Below are 25,165 nucleotides of genomic sequence, written 5' to 3'. Positions count from 1 at the left end.
AGAATATTTTGAGATAAATTGTTTTCAGGATTTTTAGAATGGGAAATTTTTCTTAAGATAAATCAGGCCAGGCATAGTGGTGCATGACTATAATTCCAGCACTCAGGAGACTGAGCCAGGCATATTGCCATGAGTTTGAGGCCAACCTGGGATACATAATGAATTCAAAGCCACCCAGGAAGGAAGGAAGGAAACACACAAAGGGAAATATTAAATAAATTTTTTAAAAAATAAATTTTAGGGCCAGGGATTTAGCTCAGTAGTGCTGCCAACTGCCTCACAAGCACAAGGTCCCAAGTTCGATCCCCAGTACCAAAATAAAAAGCTGGTGTTGTGGTGCATGCCTATAATCCCAGCACTCAGGAGGCTGAGACAGGAGGATCGCTGTAAGTTTGAGACCAGCCTGGGCTACATAGTGAGTTCCAGGGCAGTCTCAACTACATAGTGAGACCCTGTCTCAAAAAAAACAAAAATCAAAAAAAAGAAACCAGGAAAGTTGGCGAATGTGTGGATGTTGGCCACTGCTCTCTGTCCTCACCCCAGCCCACTTTGCTGACCTGGCATAAAGTCTTCTGGAGTTTAGAAGAGCTTCTTCTGCGATATCTGACCACCCAAGAAGAAAAACCAAATTTATTTACATCAAAAATTTCTATATAACTCTCCAGTCAGATCATGCTATACTATATGAATGATAAATTCCATTCTTGGGCTTAGATATTCGATCAGTTCTTTTAGATTCAATTTCTAAATATGAAGAGGTGACTAAAGACTGCCAGAAATCTAAGGAAAGCCTCTCTCATGGAAAAGAGAGATTAATCAAGTACGGATGGTCCCAAACATAAATAGTTCAATTTAGGATTATTTTACTTTGTGATGATGTAAAAGCAGTGCCCATTTAGTAGAAAACAAATTGAATTTTGATCTTTTCCCAGACTAACAGTATGCAGTATAATGATAATATTTTTACAATCTACATTTGCCAATCCGCCATGTGATCATAACCAATACTCCATAGTATACTGTGTAGCTAAGCTATGATGTTTGGTAGGTAAAGTTTATTAAATTTTTTTCCACTTAAGATATTGGGTTGGTTTGTTGGTTTTGGGAGGGGTTGTTTTTCTTTTGTTTTGTTTTGTTTTGCTTTGTTTTTTGAGGCAGGGTCTCAAAATGTAGTGCAGGCTGGCCTTGAACTCCTGCCAATCCTCCCACCTCAACCTCCCAGAGTGCTGGGATTATAGGCATGCACCAACCTACCCAGCTCAGGATATTAACTCACCATGACTTTATGGGTTTACATAGAAGATCAGTATCTCTTCTGAACCAAGATAATGTTCTCTTACTTAATTTCCTAACTTCATCTTGCTTTCTCTTCCAAATCTGTCCTTCCACCAACCTCTGGGTTAGAGCATGAGTTTTGGAGTCAGAGTAAGAAACCAAATTCTGAATCTGTTGCTTAATAGCTTCTTAGAAAATTGACCTTACCTCTTCATGCCTTACTTTCTTATTATAAAATTGGGCAAAACTGAAGTACCCCATAGGTTTATTGGGAATACAGGTACTAAGAGAGTTAATAAACATAAAACATTTGGCCATGCTTGGCACACACACAGTGTTCCTTGTCTTTATTGGTTGTTGTTGTTGCTTTAGCTCACTTCTCAAAGGCACCGTGCTGCCAGTGTCTTTCTAAAGATGCAGTGGTATACAACGTTAGTCCCAGCCCTTGTGAGGCCGAGGCAGGAGGATCACAAATTCAAGGCCAGCCTGAGCAATTTAGAGATACCTTGACTCACAAAACAATGTAGAACAAAAAAAGAATATCTGATTCCATCCCTATTCTAATACTAAACTTTTGAAGGCTCCCCATTATCTTTAGAATAAAGTCAGAACTTCTCATGATCTGGCTCCAATAATGAGTCCTGGCATTTAGAGTGATTTGCAGCCTTAGAAATCATCTAGCTCAGTTCCTTGCATTTTCACAGATGAATAAATTGTGGCATTCTGGACTTTGCTCTCATTGTACTCCTGCTACTCCATGCCCTGTCTCAGACTCCTACAACAAGACTAATACACCTCACCCTTCTCTTGAAAACTGAAACTACACTTACCTTTATCCATTTGATTATCTAGTTCCAGAGTTACTCGTGGGGATTTGTAGCTCCCACTCTTTCTCTTGTCTTGCCTCAGACCTTACAAGGAAGACAATACCATAACTTTCCCCCATTTTCTCTAATTAACAAACACCTTCATCCTCTTCTGCAAGTAGGCAGACAAGACAGCAACTCCCTCACACTGATTAGAGTCCAGTGTTAGTGTTGTCAATGACCTGAAGACACTTGATCGGGAAACTCTGGCTCCCTAAGAAATTAGAGAATCTAAGAGGAAAGGTCTAACTTATCCCAGAGTCATTTGCTCCTGGTTTTTTTGTTTTTGTTTTTGTTTTTTGGTACTGGGGATAGAGCTCAGGACCTTGTACTTGCAAGGCAGGTGCAGTGCTCCTGAGCTAAATCCCCAGCCCTAGATCCCCTTTTGAAGGAGACATAATCTCAGTGTTCTATTAAGGTTAGGGAAACAGTAAAAAGTTTAGAGAGCTGTACAACTTGCTACTTTTCTAACTAAAAAGGTTGATGTAAAACTATAGGCTATATAGTAAGGCCAGCCTGATCTACATAGCAAGACTCTGCTCAAAAATCAACAACAAAAAAATATATAGGCAACCCACCTAAGGTTAATAACTAGGAAGGCCAAATTCTGCAAATTAGCTCATGGTGATGAGATCGGACACCCTATATTCCATATGAACCTTTCCCATTATGTAGGGATCATTTGGTTTTAATTATGGTAAATTTGAGAAAAGAAATTAAATTGAGTCATGTGACTATATTATCTTTCTGTTATTAGTGTGGACCAAATATAATTAAATTGAGTCATGTGACTATATTATCTTTCTGTTATTAGTGTGGACCAAATGTCAGTAGAATAATTTTGTACATAAGGAAGTTTCTCATTCTCAATGTGCTTGCCTGCCACCAGTGGTGAGCTTCTGAGGCTCTTTAGACAGTGCACTGACCACCTGCCCAAGGTCTTTGGGGCTTAAAAGATACTAATAAGACCACCTTGGGGAAGGTGTAGGCAAGACTATCTTCCTATCTTTTTCATTTTCTCCCACTGTCTCTGACAGCTGGTGTTCAGAATCAAAAGTCTAATGAGATTGAGCTTGAGTTCGAAGAGGTGGGTCCAGTCTCAAAATGGGACTCAGGAAGATATTAGAATGTGAATGTGAACCCCTGTAAGGACTTTAGATGATCAAAATCTTTGTGCATGAATTAAATGGCAGTTCATATAATTTAAAGGATAGGTCCAAAAGAACAAAAGCATTTGAGGATGCTATTTATTATGGTCTGAACTTTGAAACTCACATTTTGAGAAATGAGGCACACACAGATTGTGTGGTAATAAGAGGTCTTCAAACAAAATTCTCTGGGGGCTTTGTTTTTGTGACTTACTCATGTGTTGAAGATGTAGATGCAGCAGAATATGCTTGACCATACAAAGCTGATGGGTTGTAGTGGAACCAAAGAGAGCTGTTTCTACGGAGGATTCAATAAGGCCTGATGCCCATCTAACAAGAAAGAAAAGTTTTGTTGCTAATATTAAAGAAGATACAGAAAAATATAATTTGAGAGACTACTTTGAGAAAAGTATGGCAAGATTGAAGCCATAGAAGTTACAGAAGACAGGCAGAATGGAAAAAAAGAGAGGATTTGCTTTTGTAATTTTTGAGATCATGATACAGTTGATAATTGTTCAGAAATACTACATTATAAGGCCACTGAGTTCTCTCTTGCATGGTGGGCCTACCTTCACACTATAGAGAGTACACTTCTTTTCCTACTTTTACTTGGCTCAAACTTGCTCTGCAGAGCCCATTTCTTTTTCTACCTTTAATAAAACTTTGCTACCATTTAGAAAGAAAAAGAAAAAGACACAATTAATGGATATAATTTGAAGTGAAAAGGGCCCTTTCTAAACAAGAGATGGCAGTGTGCTGGATCACAAAGAAGTTGTGGAGGTGGATCTGGCAATTTTATGGGACGTGGAGGAAACTTAGGAGGTGGTGGAGGTGGAAACTTAGGAGGTGGCTGTGGTAGAAACCTTGGTGGAAAACAAGACTAGGGTGGTGGAAGAGATGGCACCAGAGGTGGTTATGGAGGAGGTGATGTAATATAATGGATTTGGAGGTGGTGGTGGGAACTGGCAGTGGTCCTGTTATAGTAGTAGAGGAGACTATGCTGACAGTGGACCAGGATATGGAAACTAAAGTGGTTCGTGGATGTGGTGGTGTAGGAGGGTATGATGGAGAAAATTATGGTGGTGGGAACTTAATGATTGTAGACATTGTAGTGGACAACAGCAATCAATTTATGGACCCATGAAATGAGGCAGGTTCAGTGGAAGAAGCTCTGGCAGTCCCTGTGGTGGTGGTTATGGATCTGGTGGTAGAAGTGGTAGGCATAGTAACAGAAGGATATGAAAAATAACAGAAAAGAGGCTACAGTTTTTAGCAGAGAAAGAGTATGGGAAACAACACGAACATGCCTGAGTTTGGGGAGTGAGGATTGAAAAAGGAAAGAACACTCAAGCCTGAGTGGAGACCAAGAGAAGTCTGATTTATTTCACCAAAACAGCTCCTTTTAAAGGCTCACATCAGCAAGAAGCTTTTAAGGGCACACAACAACAGGAAGCACCAAGCAATTGTTTTTATCTTTATGTGAAGACCGGATTTCCTTACTCTTAACAGATAACATCAGATCTTTGGCTAACAAGTTCCTGTTATCCCAGGGTCAAAGAACAAAGCAAGTTTAACAAACAGTGTCCTTGAAAAGTAACAAATGTTACATAGATTGTGTGGATGCCCTATTTGTACAGGAAGAAGTTATTTTCCAAATGTCAAACTCCAGTGGGCCATGACTGGGCCCCCACAGAAGAGTTGTCAGGGAAGTTACAAGTAGCTCTCTCTCTCTCTGTGTGTGTGTGTGTGTGTGTGTGTGTGTGTGTTACTGGAATTTGAACTCAAAACTTTGTGCTTGCAAGGCAGGTGCCACACCTCTGAGCTAAATCCCCAGCCCAAGCTACAATTTACTTTGAGAGAGTCATCCCATATTCATTAGAGGAGCTGTAAAAATCTACCACAGAAGGAATGATGACCCATAGGCAAAAAGTTAACTGCCGTTTTAAACAGGAAACCCTCTGGTTCAGGACTAGCATAGCCACGGTTTGCAGAGAGCCCAGCTGTTGATCAGTGCAATGTAATGTGAGTTAGAAATATGTTCCTGAGGTCTTTTATCTGTTGTAACTTTGTTTTTTTCTTTTCATTACATCAGGTATATTGTCCTATAAATTGTGGTAGTGGTATTAGGAATAAAAAATTAAGGAACTTTTAACTTTTTGGGGGGGACAGGGTCTTGGTCTATAATTCAGGCTAACCTTGAACTCACTATGTACCCCAGGCTGCTCTTGAACTCATGGTGATCCTCCTTCAGCCTCCTGAGTGCTGGAATTATAGGTGTGCACCACCATGCCTGGCAGGAACTTTTAACTTTAAAAAAAAAGGTCTAGGGCCTAGGATATGGCTCAGTGGTGCTGTACCTGCCTTGCAAGCACAGGGTCCTGAGCTCAATCCCCAGTACTAGGGGTGGGGGAAGCTTAACAAAAATTTATTGTCCTGGCTGGGGATTTAGCTCAGTGGCACTGCACCTGCCTTGCCAGCATAAGGTCCTGAGTTCGATCCCTGATACTAAAAAAAATTGTTTTTAAAAACTTTATTGTCCAGGTATAAGAGTCAAGACAGTCTATGCTGGGCATAATTTTGTTTTGTTTTGTTTTTTGGTTTTTGGTTTTTGAGAACTCACTGTGTAGCCCAGGCTAGCCTCAAGCTCATGATGGTCCTCCTGCCTCAGCCTCCTGAATGCTAGAATTACAGACATGTGCTATTATACCTGGCCAAAATATCTGTTCTTTTCAGGCCTGGAGAAAGGTCATTATGCACCTATCTCAACTCTGGAATTCCCTGAAGCCCAGTCTTCCTTTTATCTACCATCATGTTTTCTAGTGATTTTATTTATGTTTTCTAGTTTTCTTGAAGTATATGGCCATTAATTGGACTCACCAGCAGTTTTTGACCTAGGGAGAAACCTGAACCCCCAGCTAGTAGTGCTAAGGATGGGTACTGGTTAATTTATTTGTCTGCTGTGTTACAGAAGCAACATCCAGGGCAGTGTCATCTGCAACAATGCTGTGGTTGAGAAGGGAGCAGACATTAAGGACTGTTTGATTGGAAGTGGCCAGAGGATTGAAGCCAAAGGTAAACAAGTTGCAATCACTGATACCATTTTTTACTTATCTCACTAGCACAGACAGTGCTTAATAGGGAAGATGGGGGAAAAAAGCACATACATGCACTGCAGGTAAGAGCATAAATTCATGGAGCCATCTTTGGAGAACAGTTGACATCACTGTAATGTTTTTTCATTGGTTTTCTGAGATGAAAGGCTGCCCTTGAACTGGCTATGTAGCCTGGGCTGGCTGCAGAGTAGTGATCCTCCTGCCTCATCTCCCCAGCTGCTGGGATTATAGGCAGCACACTTCTGGTTTCCCCTGTCACTGGTCACTGCCCTTCTTTGTTTCTCATTTTGTTTTGTTGAGGGCAAGGGTGTTTTGTTTTTGTTTTTTGTTGTTGCTTTGTTTTGTTTTTTTGCATGGCCCAAGGTCAGAACCTATTGCCTCGTTCAGGTGAGGCAGGCATTTTACTCTACCACTGAACAACATCCTTAGCCCCCTGCCTCCTTTCTACAATGTATTGTTTTTCCAGGAAAGCTTTCTGAAGCTGTTTTTATTTTACAACCCATTATGGGCCATTTTCCAGAGTACTCTCCTAAATTTTTTGAGCACTTTGGCTTTTGGTTCAGAATCTTCCTCTGCAATCCCTCATTTTTCCCAATATCTTAGTTAATTTAATTATATTCATCAGTGAATCCAACCCCTTAGCTTTGTGATTCCCTGAACTACACCCAGCCCCCAATACAGGGGATTGAACCTAGAGCCTTTGCACTGAGCTGCACCTACAATCCTTTTGTTTTGATTTATTTTGTTTTGTTTTATTTGGTTTTTGTACTCTTTTAGCTTCACAGTCTCACTAAATTCCCTAGACTGGCCTTGAACTTGCAGTTCTCTTGTCTTAGACTCCCAGAGTACTGGGATTATAGGTTTGTACCACCAGCCCAGTTTATGATTCCCTGAACTCTGTGTGTGTGTGTGTGTGTGTGTGTGTGTGTGTGTGTGTGTGTGTGTGCATTACTGAGATTGAACCCAGAGCCTTATGCATGCTCTGTACATCTGAGCTACATAACCAGCTCTTCTCTGAACTTCTTTACTAAACTTTATTTCCTTTCAACTTTAGCTCTGCACTTACATGACCAGACCCTATCTGTCATTACACCAAACAACTGAAATCATTCATGTGTCAGTAGCTGTTAGATATTATGAATATAATCATAACTACACTGTCCCTTTACTGCTGCAAGGTTCTTGTGGTGAAATAGAGAACAATATGATGTAGAGTTAAAGGTATGTATTAGATGCAGTGGTTTCACAAAGCAAGAAGTGGATAATTCATAAGGAAAGGTATCATATAGTAATAGTCTTAGTTACTTGTTGCTGAGACAAAATACCCAGCACCTAAAGTTAAAGGAGGAAAGATGTATTGTAACTCATAGTCTGTAGACTCTAAGGCAGGGTAACATGGCAGAGGGTCATTGCAGAGGAGAAACAGTTCAGGGCAGGCAGAAGGCAGCAAAGTAGTAAAGAGGCAGCAAGCTATGGGAGCAGTCCTTTCTGTCCCTTATATTCTATCTAAGCTACATACCCTTAGGGCAGGTAGCAGTCACACCCAGAGTGGGGTACTCTTAACTTAACCTCATCCCATTAACCTCAACATCATATCCTTAATCCCATCATTACACACTCTAGATCCAGCCACCTCCAAAAAGCCCCACCTATGACCACATGAGGCTTTGAGGGACATCTAGATACAAGGCAGAATAATAATAGAAAATATCACATGGTGGAGATACTGGATTAGAGTTTGACTATGATGGGGAAGCCAGCCATGGTAGAACATGCCTATAATCCTAGCACTCAGGAGGCTGAAGCAGGAGGCCAGTTCAAGGCCAGACTGGCCTACATAGTGAGTGCAAGGCCAGCCTGAACTATGTAGTGAGACCCTGTCTCCACAAACCAAAAAAGACCTTTATGTCTTTTTGGTATAAATGGAGAATAGTGGGAGATGAAGCTAGAGAGAGAGATAGAGGAGGGTCAAGTCATGGAGGGGCCTTATGAGTTCAGACTTCACAAAAAATAATAGCCAATGTTTATTGAGTACTCAGTTATCCTTTAATTCATTAACTTATTATAACAGTAGGCAGTTTTATAATAGTTCCTCTCTGTGGTTTTGCTTCCCATAGTTCAGTTCTTACAATCAATCATAGGTCAAAAATATTACATGGAAAATTACATTTAATAAACAATTCACCAGTCGTAGTGGTGCATGCCTGTAATCTTAGCGCTGAGGGCGAATGAGGCTGGAGCATGGCAAGTTCAAGTTTAGCCAGGAAGTTTAGCAATTTAGCAAGACCCTATCTCATATAAAACGGATTGGGGATATAGCTCAGCACAGAGGCCCTAGGTTCAGTCCCCAGTACTGCGAAAAAAAAGGAAGAATTAGACAAATTTTAAGTTTTAAATTGCTTTCTGAGTAGCATGTTAAAATCTCATGCTGTTTGCAGGGAATTTAGCTCAGTAGTGCCCCTGCCTGCCTTACAAGCACAAGGTCCTGAGTTCGATCCCTGGTACCAAAAACTCATGCTGTTCCAGTCCATTATACCTGAGATGAGAATCATCCTTTGTTCAGTATATCCATGCTGGACACACTCCCCCCATATTGGTACTTAGTAGCCATCTTGGTTATCAGACCCACCTTCATGGTGTCTCACAGCTTGTGTTCAATAAACCTTAACAGCTGGGGTTTTAGCTCAGTGGCACCTCACCTGCCTTGCAAGCTCAAGGTCCTGAGTTTGATCCCCAGTACCCAAAAAGAAGAGAAGAACCTGTAACAGTTTGTCAAACACCTGTTTTTGGTGTTTTGTTTAGACAGGGCCTTGCTGTGCAGTTCAGCCTGGCCTTGAACTCACTATGTAACTCAGGCTGGCCTGGAACTCATGGCATTCCTCCTACCTGGTCCTCCCAAGTGATCGGATTACAGGTGTGTGCCACCACACCTGGCCAACACCTGTGTCTTTCACATTACTTCTTCTCATCCTGTAAGCACTGAATCATTTTAAATCATCTCAGGGAAAAGGGTGAATACAGTGAAATAAACATTTTGAGACACAGAGACCACTGCATTCATATAACTTTTGTTATATTATTACTAGTGTTCTTTTTTTATTAGTTCTCATTAATCTCTTATTGTGTCTAATTTATAAATTAAATTATCACAAGAGTACATAAAAAACATATGTAGGGGAAAACATAGTATATATAGGGTTTGGTACTTTCTGTAGTTTCAGGCATCTGTGGAAGATCTTGGCACCATCCCTCACAGATAATGGATGCCTTCTATATTTCTGTAATGTATATGCACTATCTCACTTTCTCCTTTGAGTACCTCCGTTTATCCTTTAGCCTTATTTCTTCTCTGCTTGTTTCCTATCCTCTGATCACATCTCAGTATTTCATGTTCCCCTTTCCGACATCCCCATGTCTCTGCCCATGCTGATCTTACAGTCTAGAATACCTTTCCTTTGATCACTGCCTGGAAGAACTCTATTCATCCCTTAAGCCGGAGGCCCAGCTTCAGATGTCCTCCTATGGAAGCTTCCCCAAAGCCAGTGTTTAGAGAATTAATTCCACTCTTCTGTATAGGAAGATACTGTCCCTCTCACAGCCCCTTCAGCACATTGTAATGCCAAAAGCTTCTCAGGAGCAGAGCCACAATAGAGAGGAGTAAATGTTTGCTAACACAGAATAAAAGCATTTGGGTTTGTAATGAGATCTTTTCCTGCCAGTTCTTAGAAACCTTTTCCTTTTCTTTTGTAGCAAAACGAACAAATGAGGTGATTGTGGGAAATGACCAGCTTATGGAAATCTGAATTTCAAGCAAGTCAGACTCCTTCCTTTTGGCATCCAAAACTACAGACATTGGCTGACCCACCTGTTTGACTCTGTATTTATTTTCCAATAAAGGACTTCCAGACACATGCTACTTGTGGAGCAGTTCCAGGCTCTGCATTATTTGGGTTCCAGTATACAGAAACTGTTCACGTGTGATATGGTAAAGACCATTCAAAGAAAATGTGTAGAACAGGATAACACAGTGGTCTACCTCTTGTGTACCAAGGTTATCGGGCTGGGGAAGCAGCTATTGAGTGGTAGGAAGCTATTTCCTGACTTGCTGGCTCAGCCCAGTCCATAAGGCATCTCCCACCTAAAAATGACCTAGAGTACTTCATTCTGTGACGCTAATCATGCCTTCTTTACCCATAGGTCTAGCTGCTAGTAATGCCATGCCTGAGCATCTGCCTAGGACTCTTTTCTGCTCCAATACCTGCCACACAGATACCAGCACCTGCGGCTACTCTACCATTCACTTCCATCCTTCCAGCCTATAGCCCCTTTCTCCAGCTTGACTCTTGACCCTTGAAGCCTCTGAAAGCAATCAAGAGGGCAACCCCCGTCTAGCCAACCAGCCTATTCCCACAGGTTTTCATGGAGGAAGTGCATGAAGAGCCATGATCTGAGCCAAACCAGACTCCTCCCTACGTTCCCTTGGTCAGGACTGTTTAGCCAGGTAAAGAAGAGCCAGGAACCAGTATCATGGTTTGAAGTTCTTCCTGATTCTTCTCTGGATGTATTTTTTATATACTAATTATACAGACACTGCTGCTTCAGATAATTAAGGAGTGAGATTTCTCTTCACAGCTCTCTGGAGTCCTATCCACTTTCTGTCCACCACCCCTGCCCCCAGCATAAGTGCACTCTGCTCTCCTCTCTCCCTTCACTGATGTACAACCTGCAGGTGTTTGGTGGAAGATGAAAGTGGCTCCTGGGGTGAGATTTCATCTCCTAGAATTATCAAAGTAAAGGTTTCCCTTGATGTCCTCACTGTGGGTGGCAGTAATTATAAGGAATGGTTTGAAATACTGGTTTCTACATTACTTCAAAAATCTCAAAGCTCTCAGGTTCACCTGAGCACTCTTGCGTGATCCTAGTGTTCTCACCGCATTTGTTCGAGTGTGGATGAGCATTCCTACCCTGGGGGAGCCCCACCTCCACCAGCCTTCCTGGGAGCTCGGGAGCTCCGCATTCTTCCCATTGACTAAGACAAGGTTCCTGAAAGTTTGTCCTAGCTGTGTCCTAGAAAAAGTGGTTGAAACAAGCAGGACTGAGAGGGTATGAGGATAAAGAGCTGTGGTAAGGCCGAAGATGATCCTTTGGAGCTAAAATGAAGTTTATGGGGCCCAGCTGGCCCTGGAAACAAGTTCCTGGCCTGAGTGGAAGAAGACCCAGCCTTTGCAGTGTTTTGTAGTTCTGACCTAATCACTGCCTCTTCTGACCCTGAGTTTCCCCATCTGCAAAATGTGTTAGGGTGAGTTTTGTTTTGAGACAGGGTCTTGCTGTGTAAGTCGGCCTGGTTTTGAACTCACTGTCCAGCCCAGGCTGCACTTGAACTCAAGGTGATCCTCCTAAATCAGCCGCCTCCCAAGTGCTGGGATTACAGGCATGTGCCATCATCACACCTGGCTGGGTGATTTACTTTGTTTGTTTGTTGTTTTTTGAGACAGGGTCTCACTATGTAGTTGAGACTGACCTGGAACTCACTATGTAGCCCAGGCTGGTCTTGAACTCACAGCGATCCTCCTGCCTCAGCCACCCGTGCTGCGATTACAGGTAATCGCCACCACGCCCGGCTATGGCTTCATGACTTTTAGGGGCTCTTCCTGTTCTCAGGTTTTGTTCCCTCTCTCACCTTTCTAGTCTGGGTGGCCCACAGAGTCTAAAGATTGCTCCTTGATTTCAGAAGGTGGGGGTGAAGCTAGGTAGGTTTGATAAAGGAGGAGCCTCAGAGCCCTCCCACGCCCCTTCCTGTCTTTCCCCACTGAGCCCTCTAAACCCCTGACAGTGAGGTAGAGGGAAACTTCTGCCCTGCCTTCCCATTGCACAGACCCACCAATTGGTCCCTGCACTGAGGAAAGCAGAAAAGGTAAGGGCTCCTACAAGAAGGCCTTACTGAGTCAGTTCCAGCTGGGAACAGAACACTCATACTTTTGTCCCTAACAATGCTGGAACTGGCTGGGTGCCCAACATGCTTTGATTTTTCTTCTCTTTGCTCTGCCAGCAGCAGTCAGGGGCAACTTTTTTCTTTGTGGTAGCAGCTACAGAAAGTTTATGTCTGAAATGTAGTGGGCAACTGAATGTCTGCTGGCCAGCTGGGCAGGCAGAAGAATTGAAACCAGTCAGCCCCACCACTCAGTACTGCTTGGTGAAGGAAGAGGATCAATGAGGCCTTCAGTGCTGAACCAGGGAAGATTCAGAGGTTGCTGAGAAACAAGGAGTTGGGAGCTGGTCAAGTTAGGTAAAATTTGATGGTTCCTCCTCCAGGAACTCTCACAGCAGGGAGCCCTGTCTGCTGGTGAGAATTCCCTGAACTTGTAAAGGGCCTGACTGCCAGGACTGCCCTGCCAGCTTTGTCCTAAGACCACAAGCTGAACTTCTTTCCAATCCTTCACTGCATTGCCACCCTCGGGAAGAAGGGGAAGTCATGTTTAGCGCAGCCCCAGGGGCAGCAATCTAGGGTGCTATACAGCCTAGTTTAAGGGCTGTTTCTGTTTCCAGAGATTACAGGGGGTGCGGTTTATTTATCCACAGCCATCCCCACCTCTATGGAGATACATAAACCAGATCTTTGTATGCTGCTTGCTTGCCTCTTTTTTTTTTTTTTCTTTTTTTGAGGGCAGGGTCTTTCTATGTAGTTCAGGCTGGCCTTGAATTGTGTAGCCTGGAATGGCCTCAAACTCATGACAGTCCTACCTCAGCCTCCCAGTGCTGGAATTACAGGCGTGTACTACCATGCCCAACTTGTGTGCCTTTTTTTAAATTACAAATGTAAGCCACTCATACACAGAGATACACACATACGTACGCACGCGCACGCACGCACACACACACACACACACACACACACACACACACACACACACACACACCAGTTCAGCACTCAGAAAGCTGAAGTAGGAGAATTACTTGAGCCCAGGATTTCAAGAAAAGCCTAGGCAATACAGCAAGGCCCCATTTTAAAAGGAGAAAGCAAGCAAGCAAGCTAGCTAAAATAGTTAAATTACTCAGAGAAGGGGAGGGGAAGTGGGAAGGACCACCCAAACAGAAGGTTTAAAAGCGGACCTGCAAAAAAAGGCTGGGGAAGAACAAATTCTTTTGGAGATAAGGATGATTTGTCCTTGGCCTGAGCTGTCTTGCGGGGGCGGGGGGGGGGGATAGCATCAGGGTTCTTTTGTTTTGTTTGTCTTGCTTTGTTTTGAAACAGGATCTCGCTCTGTTGCTCAGGCTGCCCTTGTACTCACTGTGCAGCCCAGGTTGGCCTCAGTGTTCTTTCTTCCATGGAAAATGATGGCTGCTTTGGTCCCTCCACTCTCTGTTTCCCCCGCACGCAAGGTGAAGGGCCATTCTCTGATCTCTGTCTGCAGCCTTTGGCACCAGAGACTTAATAGAAACTGTTCACCTGAAGCTGCCTGCAGAGGAGATTAAATTCCCAGGTTGGCCCCTAAATGGAATGGCGGGAGTTGAGGGCTGTGCAGAGCTCCTGCTTCCGTCCACCACATATTGCTGACTCTGCCTGGCCCAGAAACAGAAGCCAACACAAAGCACAGTCAGTGAGAAGCCCAAGGGAATGCTGGGAAGAGAAGGCCTGCTGGCTCCCTCTAACTCCCTTGTGTACCCTTTCTGAAGCCAGGCTGTCCACTTCAATTTTTGGATCAATGCCAGAGGTTATGTGACACCCAAAATCTGACAGTCTCATAGCCAGTAAACGAAAGATCCAGACCTTGAAGTATGCCTTTTTCTTTTTTTTTAAGACGGTCTCACTATGTAGTCCAGGCTGGCCTCAAACTCTCAGTGATCCTCCTGCCTCAGCCTCCTGAGTTCTGGAATTATAGGTGAGTGCCACCACATCTGGTATACCACATCTGGTAGTTTAGGTTGGTCTTCAAATCACTGTGTAGTCTAAGCTATTCTCCTGCATCAGCCTTCCTAATAATTCTGGGATTACAGGCAGTTGCTATCATACCAGCCGGTCTTCTTTTAGACTGTCCTAGCAAAAAAAAAAAACCAAAACAAAACAAAAAAACATCCATTTTCTCTCCCTTCTGGAAACCTCCCTGAGTACCCCTGGCTCATAGCTGTTTCCCCTGTGTTCTGTGTGCTCCCCTCAGGCTGTGAACTCCTACAAAAACAACGTACCCTAAAACCATAGCTCAGTGAAGAGCACATAAGACCCTGAGACATGTTTGACTCATGAACCAGTAATTAAATGTAATCCTTGATAATAATGAACTTAATTAAATTGCTTTTCTCCTTTCTTATTCTTTGGAGAATGTCTCTAATTTGGACCCAGACACATACCCTCAATCCAGTGGAAGTGATAATGAAACAAGTCATTCAGCAGGAAGCAGTCTGCTTGCAGAACGAAGAGGAGCCTCTTCTTCCCTTCCCTTTAATTTCATGGGGTCAGTGGCTTTAGCTCTGGCTGAGTTCAACTGCACTCAGGAAATCATTTTGTTGAGGGAAAGAAAGGTCATCTGGGGACTTGAAGTAGCCAGAAAGCACTAAGCGCAAAGTTGGAAAGGCTGGGAACTGTGGACCCATTTCTCCCACATGGTCTGATTGGCAAGAGGTTCTCCCAGTAGGCAGGCCTGGCCTGGAAGCAACTATAAAAATGCAGGACTTAACCACAATCGTAAGCAGTGGTAGGGCTGTCATGGAAGCAGAGTCCAAGGCCTGAGTGATTACAAACCTATTTCTCCATGGACCTTAAGTCTGCGGAATCTGGTAAGAAGGAAGATCATCTCAAGATCTGCATGAGGCAAAGCAACTGTACTCCAAGTTAGCATATCCAGCTCTGATCCCAGGCCATTCTCTGCCTTTCTCTGTAGCCCCAAGAGCAGTGTAGGTTAGAGGCCATTTATATTTCCAAAGACTTGTCAGGGCTACACTTTCTTTATCCAGAGTGGAATCAAACCTCTGTCCGGGAGGAAGAAAATAGTACACATATTGGCTGCATTTCGTGTGCAGTTAGTTACCACTTGGCCAACAGTGTCAGACATGTCAGTCCCTCCATAGGCATTTTGCTGGAGGAATGGACAGATGGAAGTGGCAAAGCTGTTTGGTGTTCATCTCCTTAACTTGAAGTTTCCCTTTTCATAGGGCTGAGACTCTGAAGACGAAGTTAATTCACACAAATTTTGCAAAAAGCAGTTTGGCAGTGTGTAATAAGACCATTAAAAGGTCATACTTTTTGACCCAAACAACCCCATTTCTGGGAATCTGTCCTGAGGACATTCTGAAAATGACTGATACAAAGACTGTGAAGAAACATGAAATGTTTATGATGTAATGATAAAGAAGTCTGAAAGAAATGACTTAAGAAGTTAGCCAGAGATAATAATAATTGTGGTAGAATAACATTTTTATTACAGATTCTTTTTCTCTTTCATAAACTTTACTTGGAAGGCTGAGGCAGGAGGATCACCACAAATTTGAGGCCAGACTGGGCTACATAATGAGTTTAAGACCAGTCTGAACTACATAGCAAGGCCCTGTCTCAAACAAAACAACAACAAAACACCTTTACATATGGGAATACTGATTTTTACCCTTCTTTGGGGCGGGTATCAGTCAGGGATCTGACAGGCACAACACACTCAAATGGGATATAGTTGAAAGTTTAGTGGAGGAGCCAGATCTGGTGCCACATGCGGTAATCCCAACACCCTGGAAGCTGAGCCACGAGGATGAAAAGTTTGTGTCCAGCCTGGGCTATTTATCCACTTAGTGGCAAATTTCCTTTCTAAAAAAAAAAAAGGGAGAAAAGGGCCGGGGATGTAGCTCAGTGTGAAAGCCCTGGTTCAATCCCCAGTGTAAAACATGAAAGGAAAGAAAGAAAGAACAGAGAGGGAGGGAGGGAAAGAAGGAATGGAAAGGAAGAAAAAATGATTTAGCTTCATCCTGTTTCTCATCCTTTACACTTGATTTCTTCAATTCTAATGTAAGACCTAAAGTCTCACTTTCACTCCACGGAGCGTGAACAGCCAAAATGGCCTCCACGATGCTGGGCCCTAACACCCAGCGAGGCTGCGGGAGCTCGACGGAGAAACGAGAAACCCAGGAAGGAACACACCAGGCTAGATGGTAAATAGACCTTTATTAGTCGGGCCAGACGGCACTCCCGGAGCCACGTGGCTCCGGGAGAGGCAACTGCTCAGGGGCTGAGGTACTTTTTATAAGGTTTTTCTAAACAAAGAGTCAGGGAATTCGCAGAACAAGACTGCAAACACATTGCTTATCTTATGCAGGAAATGTTCCACGGTCACCTTTTGTCAAACCATTTGCCCCTGGGCGGGCTGTTAACCAAGGTAGCAATTAGCATATGAAGAAGCACAGTCTGGCCTATTAGCATGGAGTCACTTTAGCCTATTCAAATCTTACACTAATGACTCAATTTTTTTTTTTTTTTTTTTGGTACCAGTGATCAAACTCAGGACCTTGTGCTTGCGAGGCAGGTGCGGCACCACTGAGCTACACCCGTGGCACCACTCAACAATTATTGAGTATACTATCCAATAAGAAAGTCAGACTTTCAAGTACTATACAGAAGTTATTTCATCATAAATGCAATAATGCATAGATTGATTGTTATAAGGAACACAAAGAAAGAAGCAATTATCTGTCAGAAGGGAGGTGTGAATTGAGGGAAACTTCAAAGAGAAGGTGATAAATTTAAGTTCGGTTTTGAAGATGATGTGCAAAAGCACTTAATAGACTGAGGCAGGAGGATCGCTGAGAGTTCCAGGCCAGCCTGGGCTATACAGCGAGATCCTGTCTCTCAAAAAAAAAAAAAAAAAAAAAAAAAAAAGATTATGTGCAAAAAGTAGGAAGGCATGGGACAAGATAGTATTTGGTGCCTCTTCAAGACTGGAAAACCCCTGGGTGGGTGTGAGGAACCTGTGAGAGAAAGCTTTAGTCAGACCCTGTGCTTCTAGACGACCTTGGGCTTAGGAGCTGTCATCAGATTTGCATTTTAGGGAGATGACTAGGCCTCCCTGGAAGGAGTGAACTGAAGGGGACAAGAATAGTGTTCAGGGAGAAACAATTGTTTTTAAATAAGAATGGTGACCAGGAAAAGTGAAAAGTAGTAGTCTGGGTTTGGGCTGGGTCGGGAAGAAAATGTAGCCCTATCGGGGCCAGCAGACGCCCTTTCCCAGCACCAGCCGCTCCGGCTCTTTCCGCCAGGACTGAGCTCCGGGATCTCCCTCCCTCCTCCTCCCGAGGGCCCCGAGGCGGGCGGGCTGGCGGTTGGGGCTGGGGTGGCCCTGCCTGGGTGGTCTCCGGCCCCGCCCCCTGCGGCGCCGTTACCTAGCAGCGGACGGGGCGGCGCAGCTCCCGGTGGTTTGCCGACCCCTCAGCCAATGGGATGGCGTCGCCCGGGCCTGCTCCCTTTTTCTGGGGCTCTAGCAGCCTCCCGGACTCATCAGTCCTTAACTTGAGCTGCGGGGTGCATCGTGCATCGCGGGCCGCCACTTCTGCTTACACGTGGAACCCACCGGTCAACGATCTGAGGAGCCGGGGCGCTACGCTGAAGACCCGCACTACGCTGCACATCCCGGCTTTCCCTCTCACAGCCGCCGCTGCGCTTTTCCCCCTGCAATCGCACACACGCTGGAGTCTTCTCGGCCCCACTGAAGCTCAGTGGGCAGCTCCGCGGCCACCAAGCTTTTCTATGAGAGACTCCACATAACGCAGGTTGGGGGCACCCGCGCCCGCCATCCGGCCAGGATGGCTGGACCGCAGTCCCTCAGAGAGCTGTCCCCCGACTGCACGTCCCCAACTCCACCTGCAGCATCTCAGGTGAGTAGAGCGGAAGCTGGAATAAAGAAGAGTGGAGCCAGGTCTGTCTCTCAGGCCTCTGCAGGGTGTGATGTTTTTGAGTGCCCTTTGCCGATGGGCATCTTTTTGAAGACGAGTGAGAATTTCCCTGGTTGTGCAAGGTGTGTGTGGGGTGTCCTCTGGACTGTAGAGTGGTCTGGGTTCACTTCTGACTACGGGGTATAGCTGTAAATATAGGTATTCTACTCTACAAAGTGGATTTAATACTTTCCTCGAGTGTGCGATGTGGCAGGGCTGTGGGGCGGGGAGTTCTTCCAAGCTTGGGCCTGTATCTGTAGCTGATCCTTGTCCTACACCCAGAAATAAAGAAACTGGTGCTTGGCAGAGGGTGACCAGAAAGAAGAGAATTTCATGCATTGTTTCAGTGACACCTTGGCTGACCCTTCTCTTTCCATCACAGATCCTAGCTGGAAGCCTGAAGGCTCCACTCTGGCTTCGCGCTTACTTCCAGGGTCTGCTCTTCTCTCTGGGCTGCGGCATCCAGAGACACTGTGGCAAGGTGCTCTTCCTGGGACTGTTGGCCTTTGGGGCTCTGGCGCTGGGTCTCCGTGTGGCCATTATTGAGACAGACCTGGAACAGCTCTGGGTAGAAGGTGAGTTACTGACACTGCCCATAGCTACTGGGGGTGTGTTAAGCCCAAGACAAGAACAGTGTGAGGAGCTGGCCACTGAGTCCTGGAAGGCTTGGCAGAGCGTCTTCCGGGGCATTGGCTGCTTAGAGCCTGTGTACCCAGACATAAGCATCTGCCCTGCCATTCCCATAAATGGGCACTGAAGTCCGTAGCATCCTGCAAATAGGTATATATGTTTGTGATCGTGCATGTTTATTTAGCACTTATTGCCAACTTTTAGTGTGTACCTTTTACAGTGCAACAGAATTACAAAGGCAAGATCCATCTTTTAGTAGCAAGGAAAGTAAATATGTGCTGGGATAGCTATAATATAATACAAAGCAGAATATGACTATGTTGTATAAGAAGGCAGGGTAAGGTGATAGCCAGGTGCGGTGGTGCAGCCTGTAATCCCAGCACTCAGGAGGCTGGGGGAGGAGGATTGTTCTGAGCTCAAGGCTAGTCTAGGCTACATAGTGAGTTCAAGGTCAGAGTGAACTACATAGTGAGACCCTGTCTCAAAAGAAAAAAAAATAGGAGGAGAAGAAGCTAGGGAAAGGTCACCTCTGACCAGGAGAATTAAAAAGTTAGGCCTGCCAGGGATTTAGCTGAGTGGCACTGTGCTTGCCTCACAAGCACGAGATCCTGAGTTCAATCCCCAGTACCAAAAAAAGAAAAAAGTTAAGCCTGTGCTCCTAGCTACTCATAAGTCTGAGGAGGAGAGTCACTGAAGCCCAAGAATTCAAGGCCAGTCTAAGGAAGAAAGGAGATCCTCTAAGAAAGAGAGGGAAGAAGGAAGGGCCAGGGATTTAGCTCAGTGATTCCACCACCTGCCTCAAGCCTCAAAGGTCCCAAGTTTGATCTCTGGTACAAGAAAAAGAAAAGGAGGGAGGAAGGAAGGAAGGAAAAAGAAAGAGAAAGGAAAGAATGAAAGTTAGTTTAGAACTTGAAGGCTGGAAAAATGGAATCATCTGGCTGGGTCTCTTGAAGGGGACACATACATCCAGGCCCCTTCAAGCATTTAGTGTAGAAGCATTACATACTCTGCACTTTGAGGACACCCAGGGTCAGATGGAATTGAATCCTTACTTCCTAATGGAAGTATTAGGTAAAAATTATTTCTTCTTAATAATTTCACTGTGACTGGTTTCTTTCCTGAGGTTTGGTTTCAGATGCCAGCCCACTGACAGTCCAACTCTGCTCTGTTCTTCCTGGGAAATTTGTATTTGTAGGCTCCCCCAGACCTCCCCCAGCTCTGGCCCGTACCCAGAGGCAGGGCCCAGGTTGGAGTCTCACACCCTTGAGTTATTTCAAATGTTGGCAAGTCCTAGGATCCAGAGCAGATGTTTCTGGGAGCCTGCCTGCCTGTTGAGCTCTTACACGCCATCCCCACCCTACCCTCAGCCCTACGCAGACCCTCCTACACTCACACTGTAGGCAAGCCCTGAGGTCCAGAGCAGATGTTTCCCTGCCTGCTTACAGCCCCAGGTCACACATGTGCATACATCCACATAGCATCCCCCACCCACACCACTACTCCTGGGTGGTCCCAAATGACTTTTGGATTTCCTGCCGAAGCAGAGGCACTCTCCCTTCTTTTCCTCTTTCTCCATTCCCCAGATCTTCCCCATCTAAGTACTCCTTGGCACCCTCCATGATTCTGCAGCCACTCTCCTGCCCTCTAACACAGGAAGAGCTAGATGGCACGCTGTTGTTTGAGGGAGAATTAAAGGACAATAACCAACTTTTAGAGTTTCTTTCTTTCCTCTTTATTTTGTTTTGTTGATACTGAGGATCAAACTTGGGACGTTGAGTTTAAGAGGCAGGCAGTGACACCACTGAATAAATCCCTGGCCCTTTTTGTTTTGTTTTGAGGCAAGGTCTTACTATATAACTCAGGCTGGCCTTGAACTCATTATGCAGCCCAAGATGGCCTTAAATTTGAGGCAGTCCTTCTGCCTCCGCCTTTGGAGTGCTGGAATTATAGGCATGTGCCACCATGCTTAGCTTTTTTCCCCTTAATTTCAAAATATCTTTCTGTCCTGTATTGGCTGGGGATGATTTTTTTTTTCTTTTTTTTTTTTCAGTACCAGGGATTGAACTCAGGACCTTTCGCTTGCCAGGCAGGCGTGGCACAGCTGAGCTACATCCCCAGTCCAAAAGCAGCAATCTTAAGGTGATCTTTCTCTATAGATCTTTAGCTGAGGCTTCTCCTTCAGTGCCCTAGTCAGTGAGGAGCTGATCAAGGTGAGGACAGGGTATTTTCCGTTCTTTCCCATTTTGCTAATGAAACCTAGGGCTTTGTGCATGCTAAGTAAGCACTGTACCACTGCTGTACCCGCAACCCTTGTCAACTTTAAACCTAAAGGACTCAGAGTAAGTAGTTCTCTAAAACAGAAATCACATGTAGCACAGTTTCTACTTCCTGGAACTGTGAGAGAGATGGGTTGAAATTGGAGCTGCCTGTACAGGAATATACAACCTTTTAAAAAGCAGGGAAAAAAACTACATGTCAACTAGGGGACCCACCATCCCCCAAGTACCTAAGCCTAAATCCTTGGACATCAGCCTCAGTTTTTCTCACTCACCTAATTTGTTACCAAACCAGTAAATTCTTCTTGCTTAACCTTTCTCACAATAATCTGTCCTTTCCACTCTTCTGTTCAGTGCTCTTGTTTAGTCCTTTTTCAGTCTCCTGCAAAATACTCCTGATTTCTCTTTTCAGTCACTGCAAAACACTCCTGTTCGTTTTGGTTTAACAGGGTCTCACGGTGTAGCTCAGGCTGGCCTTGAACTCACTGTGTAGCCCAGGCTGGTCTTGAACTTGGCGCAATCTTCCTGCCTCGGCCTCTTGAATGCTGGGTTACAGGTGCGTGCCACCACACCCAGCTAAAATACTCTTGACTGTATCATTTAGAATCTTTTTAGTCACATGAGAAAGAAAAGAAGGAAGGAGAGTGATAGGAAGGATGGAAAAAGATTGCTGTAGTATTCTCTGTCACTGGAGATCTGGCAGTAGGGCCATTCCAGTGTGGTTAATCCAGCAGTCCGAGATCAGCAACTCCCAACTTCTTTCTTTTCCAACTTCTTTTCCTTTGTCATCTTCAGTTGGTTGGGCTTTTGTCCTCGTGTTTAATCCAAGGTGGCGGCTGCAGTCATAAAAGAAGGAAGTCATTTCTGTCTTACATCCTTTTCTAAAGTGAGGAAAAATTTACCAGAAGCCTCCCAGATGATTTCCCAGTTGGTCCTGTTGGTGAGAATTCTGTGTCATCTTATGCTTAGATCCTTCATTTGGCAAAGGCAATGGAATTATGTGACTGGTTTCTTAGATGAATCAGATTTCATCCTCTGATGCTGAGGAGAAGCCAGCTATCCTAAATCAGTGGGTCTTTCCGAAGACCTGTCTGCCTGCAAGGAGAGAAGGAAAAGATCATCCTCAAATCTGACTCTGTGGCGCCACCCAGTGGTGCCTCTAAATCTGGCCAAGTCAGTCCAGGTTTAGAGCCCTTCTACCAGTTTCTGCCAGGTACCGTGAAGTCTCCAGGTTATTTATGTGTGTGTGTGTGTGTGTGTGTGTGTGTGTGTGTACGTATATATACGTATATATATACGTGTGTATATATATACATATATATATGTGTATATATATATATATTCATGCTTATACATTACACTGTTGCTTTTCCCCAAGTACTGCACAAAGTTACAGTCCTATGATGGGCTCCTATAAGCCAGCAAGGGGTGAGAGCAAAAAAATTTGGGGGGGCCAGGGATTTACCTCAGTGGTTCTGCTGCCTGCCTCACAAGCACAAGAACCTGAGTTCAATCCTCAGTACCAAAAAATAAATAATTAAATAAATAAATAAATAATTAAATTAAAAAAATTTTTTTTAAATTTTGTTTTGAGGCAAAGTCTCACACTATAATCATACTGGCCTTGAATTCACTGTGTAGGCCAGGCTGGCCTCAGACTTGCAGCAATACTCCTGCCTCGGCCTCCTGAATACTGGGATTACAGGTGTGCACCACCATGCACAGCAATAGCAATTTTTAAATTTTTGCTTATTTGGTAGATAGTAATTTGTTGCTGCTTTAACTTGGCATTTATGAAATTACCACACGGTAGGCTTTTTCCATGTTGGTTAACAGAGTTACATCTTCCCTTTTGTGAAGACAGAAAAGTTTTAACAAATATATTCGTTCTGATGTTCTTCCTCCCTTGTTCTGTTTCCTCCCCAGTTACCCACAGTCCTTTTTCCTCCAGTGCATTCTCATTTTTCTGTCACATCATTTCTTCTCCCACCAGCAAGTCCATATCTGTATCTACTAAGTGCCAGTTAGTTTCTGAATGCTCTGCCTGCCTTGATTTTGCTTCTACTGAGGTAGGCATTGTCCCCATTTTATAGATGAGTAAATTGAGGCTTGGAGAACTTTATCTGAGACACAAACTGTCAGAGCCAGAGCTGAAAGGTCTGAACAGATCTTGTGTCCTCTTCCCTGCGTCCACTGTCTCTTCCTTCCTGTGCAATACATTCTGGTTCATCTGCCGTCTGAGGTTTTTTTTTTTTTTTTTTTTTTTTTGCTTCCCCATTTCTTCCCTGAGGATTCTTTAGTCTTACTGGTATATTTTACATTGTCTGTTTCTCTTGCTCTTTGTCTGTTTGTTTCTTGAGTCAGGGTCTCACTATTACGTAGCTCAGGTTGACCTTGAAGTCACTGTGCATCCCAGGCTGATCTCATACTCAACGGTGAACCTCCTGCCTCAGCCTCCTGTGTACTAGAATTATAGGCGTGTGCCACCACACTCTCTTGCTTTCTTATGAGATCTCCCTGGGTTTCTTTCTTCTCCCTCCTGGCCCTCAGTAAACCCACTTATGGGAAGCTTATCTCTGCCCTCCCTTTCTTTCACTTGGCAGCCACTAACCTAAGCCTAAACAAAAGGCCTGGGAAAGGAGTGAGGGATGGGGAAGGAGGAAAAAGAGTAGCTGGGGCGTGACGCGGGAGAGGAGCGGTGTGGGGGTGTGGGGCTGTGTTCCTGAGAGAAGGCCAGACTATGAGTAGGATGGGGTGCTGTGAGCACATGGGGAAACCTGCACTGGGTTGGGACGCTCAAGAGTGCAGCAGTTATGTGGGTTTATAAAAGGACTGAGAAGCTGGGCACAGTGGCATGCACCTATAGATCCAGCAACTCGGAAGGCTGGGACAGAAGGAGTGCTACAGCCAAGGCAACATGAATAGACTGTGTCTCTTTAAAAAAAAAAAAAAAACTATGAAAAAAATTGAGGAACATGAGGATCCTAGGTGAGGCCAGTGGCACAGAGAGGATCCCAGAGGGTAGGAGAAAGCAGCAGGAAGAGGCCCCTGGATAAGTGGGAGCAGAATTAGGTCTGAAACCAGACTAACTCCACAGAGCCCCTAGGCTGCGGCCCTCACCCTTGAAGCCAGAGTTTGACCACATTACCTCACAATGTCGCTGCCTCCCCAGGCCTCAGTGACAGCATAGTGCAAGCCCTGAGGGATGCTAAGACACAGGCAGGCCTGGCGCTGGGGGCCCGCTTTTGGTCTGGACAGTGAGCCTGCTGAAAGGGATTGTGCTGAAAGTGTACCTTGTGGTCCACTTTGATTTCACCTGTCAGGGCACACGAGCTGATTCCGCGTCCCTCCCCGAGCAGGTGGTGGCATCCTACTAAAAGACTGAACCTGATGGGCATGGTGCTGCATACCTGTAATTGTAGCACTCAGGAGGCTGAGGCAGGAGGATCGATGCAAGCTGGAGGCCAGCCTGGGCTACATAGTGAGTTCAAGGCCAGCCTGAACTACAAAGCAAAACTGTGTCTCAAATCAAAAAAAAAAAAAAAAAAAAGGCTGGGCCAGGGGATTTAGCTCAGTGGTCCCACCACCTGCCTCGCAAGCACAAGGTCCCAAGTTCAATCTCCAGTATTGAAAAAAAAAAAAGCTGATTCTTCCCCTCACCGTGCCACCCATCATGACCAGGCACTGCTGTCCCTTTAAGTTTTTGCCACATATGCAGCCAACCTGGTTCATGCTTGAGACATAAACTACATTAAAAACCCATAAAGAGCTGGGCGTGATAGTGCACATCTGTAATCCTAGCACTTGGAAGGCTGAGGCAGGAGGATCACGAGTTCTAGGCCAGTCTGGGCAACCTAGTTCAAGATGAGCCTAAGCTTGGGCCGGGGACTTAGCTCAGTGGTTCCACTCCCTGCCTCGCAAGTGCAAGGACCGGAGTTCAATCCCTGGTACCA

At 44.7% G+C, this 25,165-nt stretch overlaps 2 protein-coding genes across 18 annotated transcripts in view; both read left to right on the top strand.

Annotated features, from left to right (window-relative positions):
• Eif2b3 (eukaryotic translation initiation factor 2B subunit gamma) overlaps positions 1 to 10,336 on the top strand; it is a 119,123-nt gene extending 108,787 nt beyond the window's left edge. For all 4 annotated transcript variants that reach the window (XM_010610158.3, XM_010610155.3, XM_010610156.3 and 1 more), the window contains 2 exons: positions 6,258 to 6,361; positions 10,153 to 10,336. In XM_010610158.3, coding sequence (XP_010608460.1) covers positions 6,258 to 6,361; positions 10,153 to 10,205 — 157 coding nt within the window. In that variant the 3' untranslated portion in view covers positions 10,206 to 10,336. The remainder of the gene's footprint in view (positions 1 to 6,257; positions 6,362 to 10,152) is intronic.
• A 7,385-nt stretch (positions 10,337 to 17,721) lies between these two features.
• The window catches only part of Ptch2 (patched 2), a 16,790-nt gene continuing 9,346 nt past the window's right edge, over positions 17,722 to 25,165 (top strand). For 4 of the 14 annotated variants that reach the window (XM_033767330.1, XM_033767329.1, XM_019205436.2 and 1 more), the window contains exons 1-2: positions 17,749 to 18,249; positions 18,689 to 18,881. In XM_033767330.1, coding sequence (XP_033623221.1) covers positions 18,178 to 18,249; positions 18,689 to 18,881 — 265 coding nt within the window. In that variant the 5' untranslated portion in view covers positions 17,749 to 18,177. Of the gene's footprint in view, positions 18,250 to 18,688; positions 18,882 to 21,054; positions 21,076 to 25,165 lie in introns of those variants that run through there. The other 10 variants (XM_033767334.1, XM_033767337.1, XM_033767328.1 and 7 more) reach the window with 8 other exon arrangements.

The sequence above is a fragment of the Fukomys damarensis genome, unplaced genomic scaffold (assembly GCF_012274545.1).
Source record: "Fukomys damarensis isolate Sample0158 unplaced genomic scaffold, DMR_v1.0_HiC HiC_scaffold_23, whole genome shotgun sequence".
NCBI lineage: Eukaryota > Metazoa > Chordata > Mammalia > Rodentia > Bathyergidae > Fukomys > Fukomys damarensis.
The sequence above is the reverse complement of the archived record's forward strand: the minus strand, read 5'-3'. Positions and strand labels throughout refer to the sequence as shown.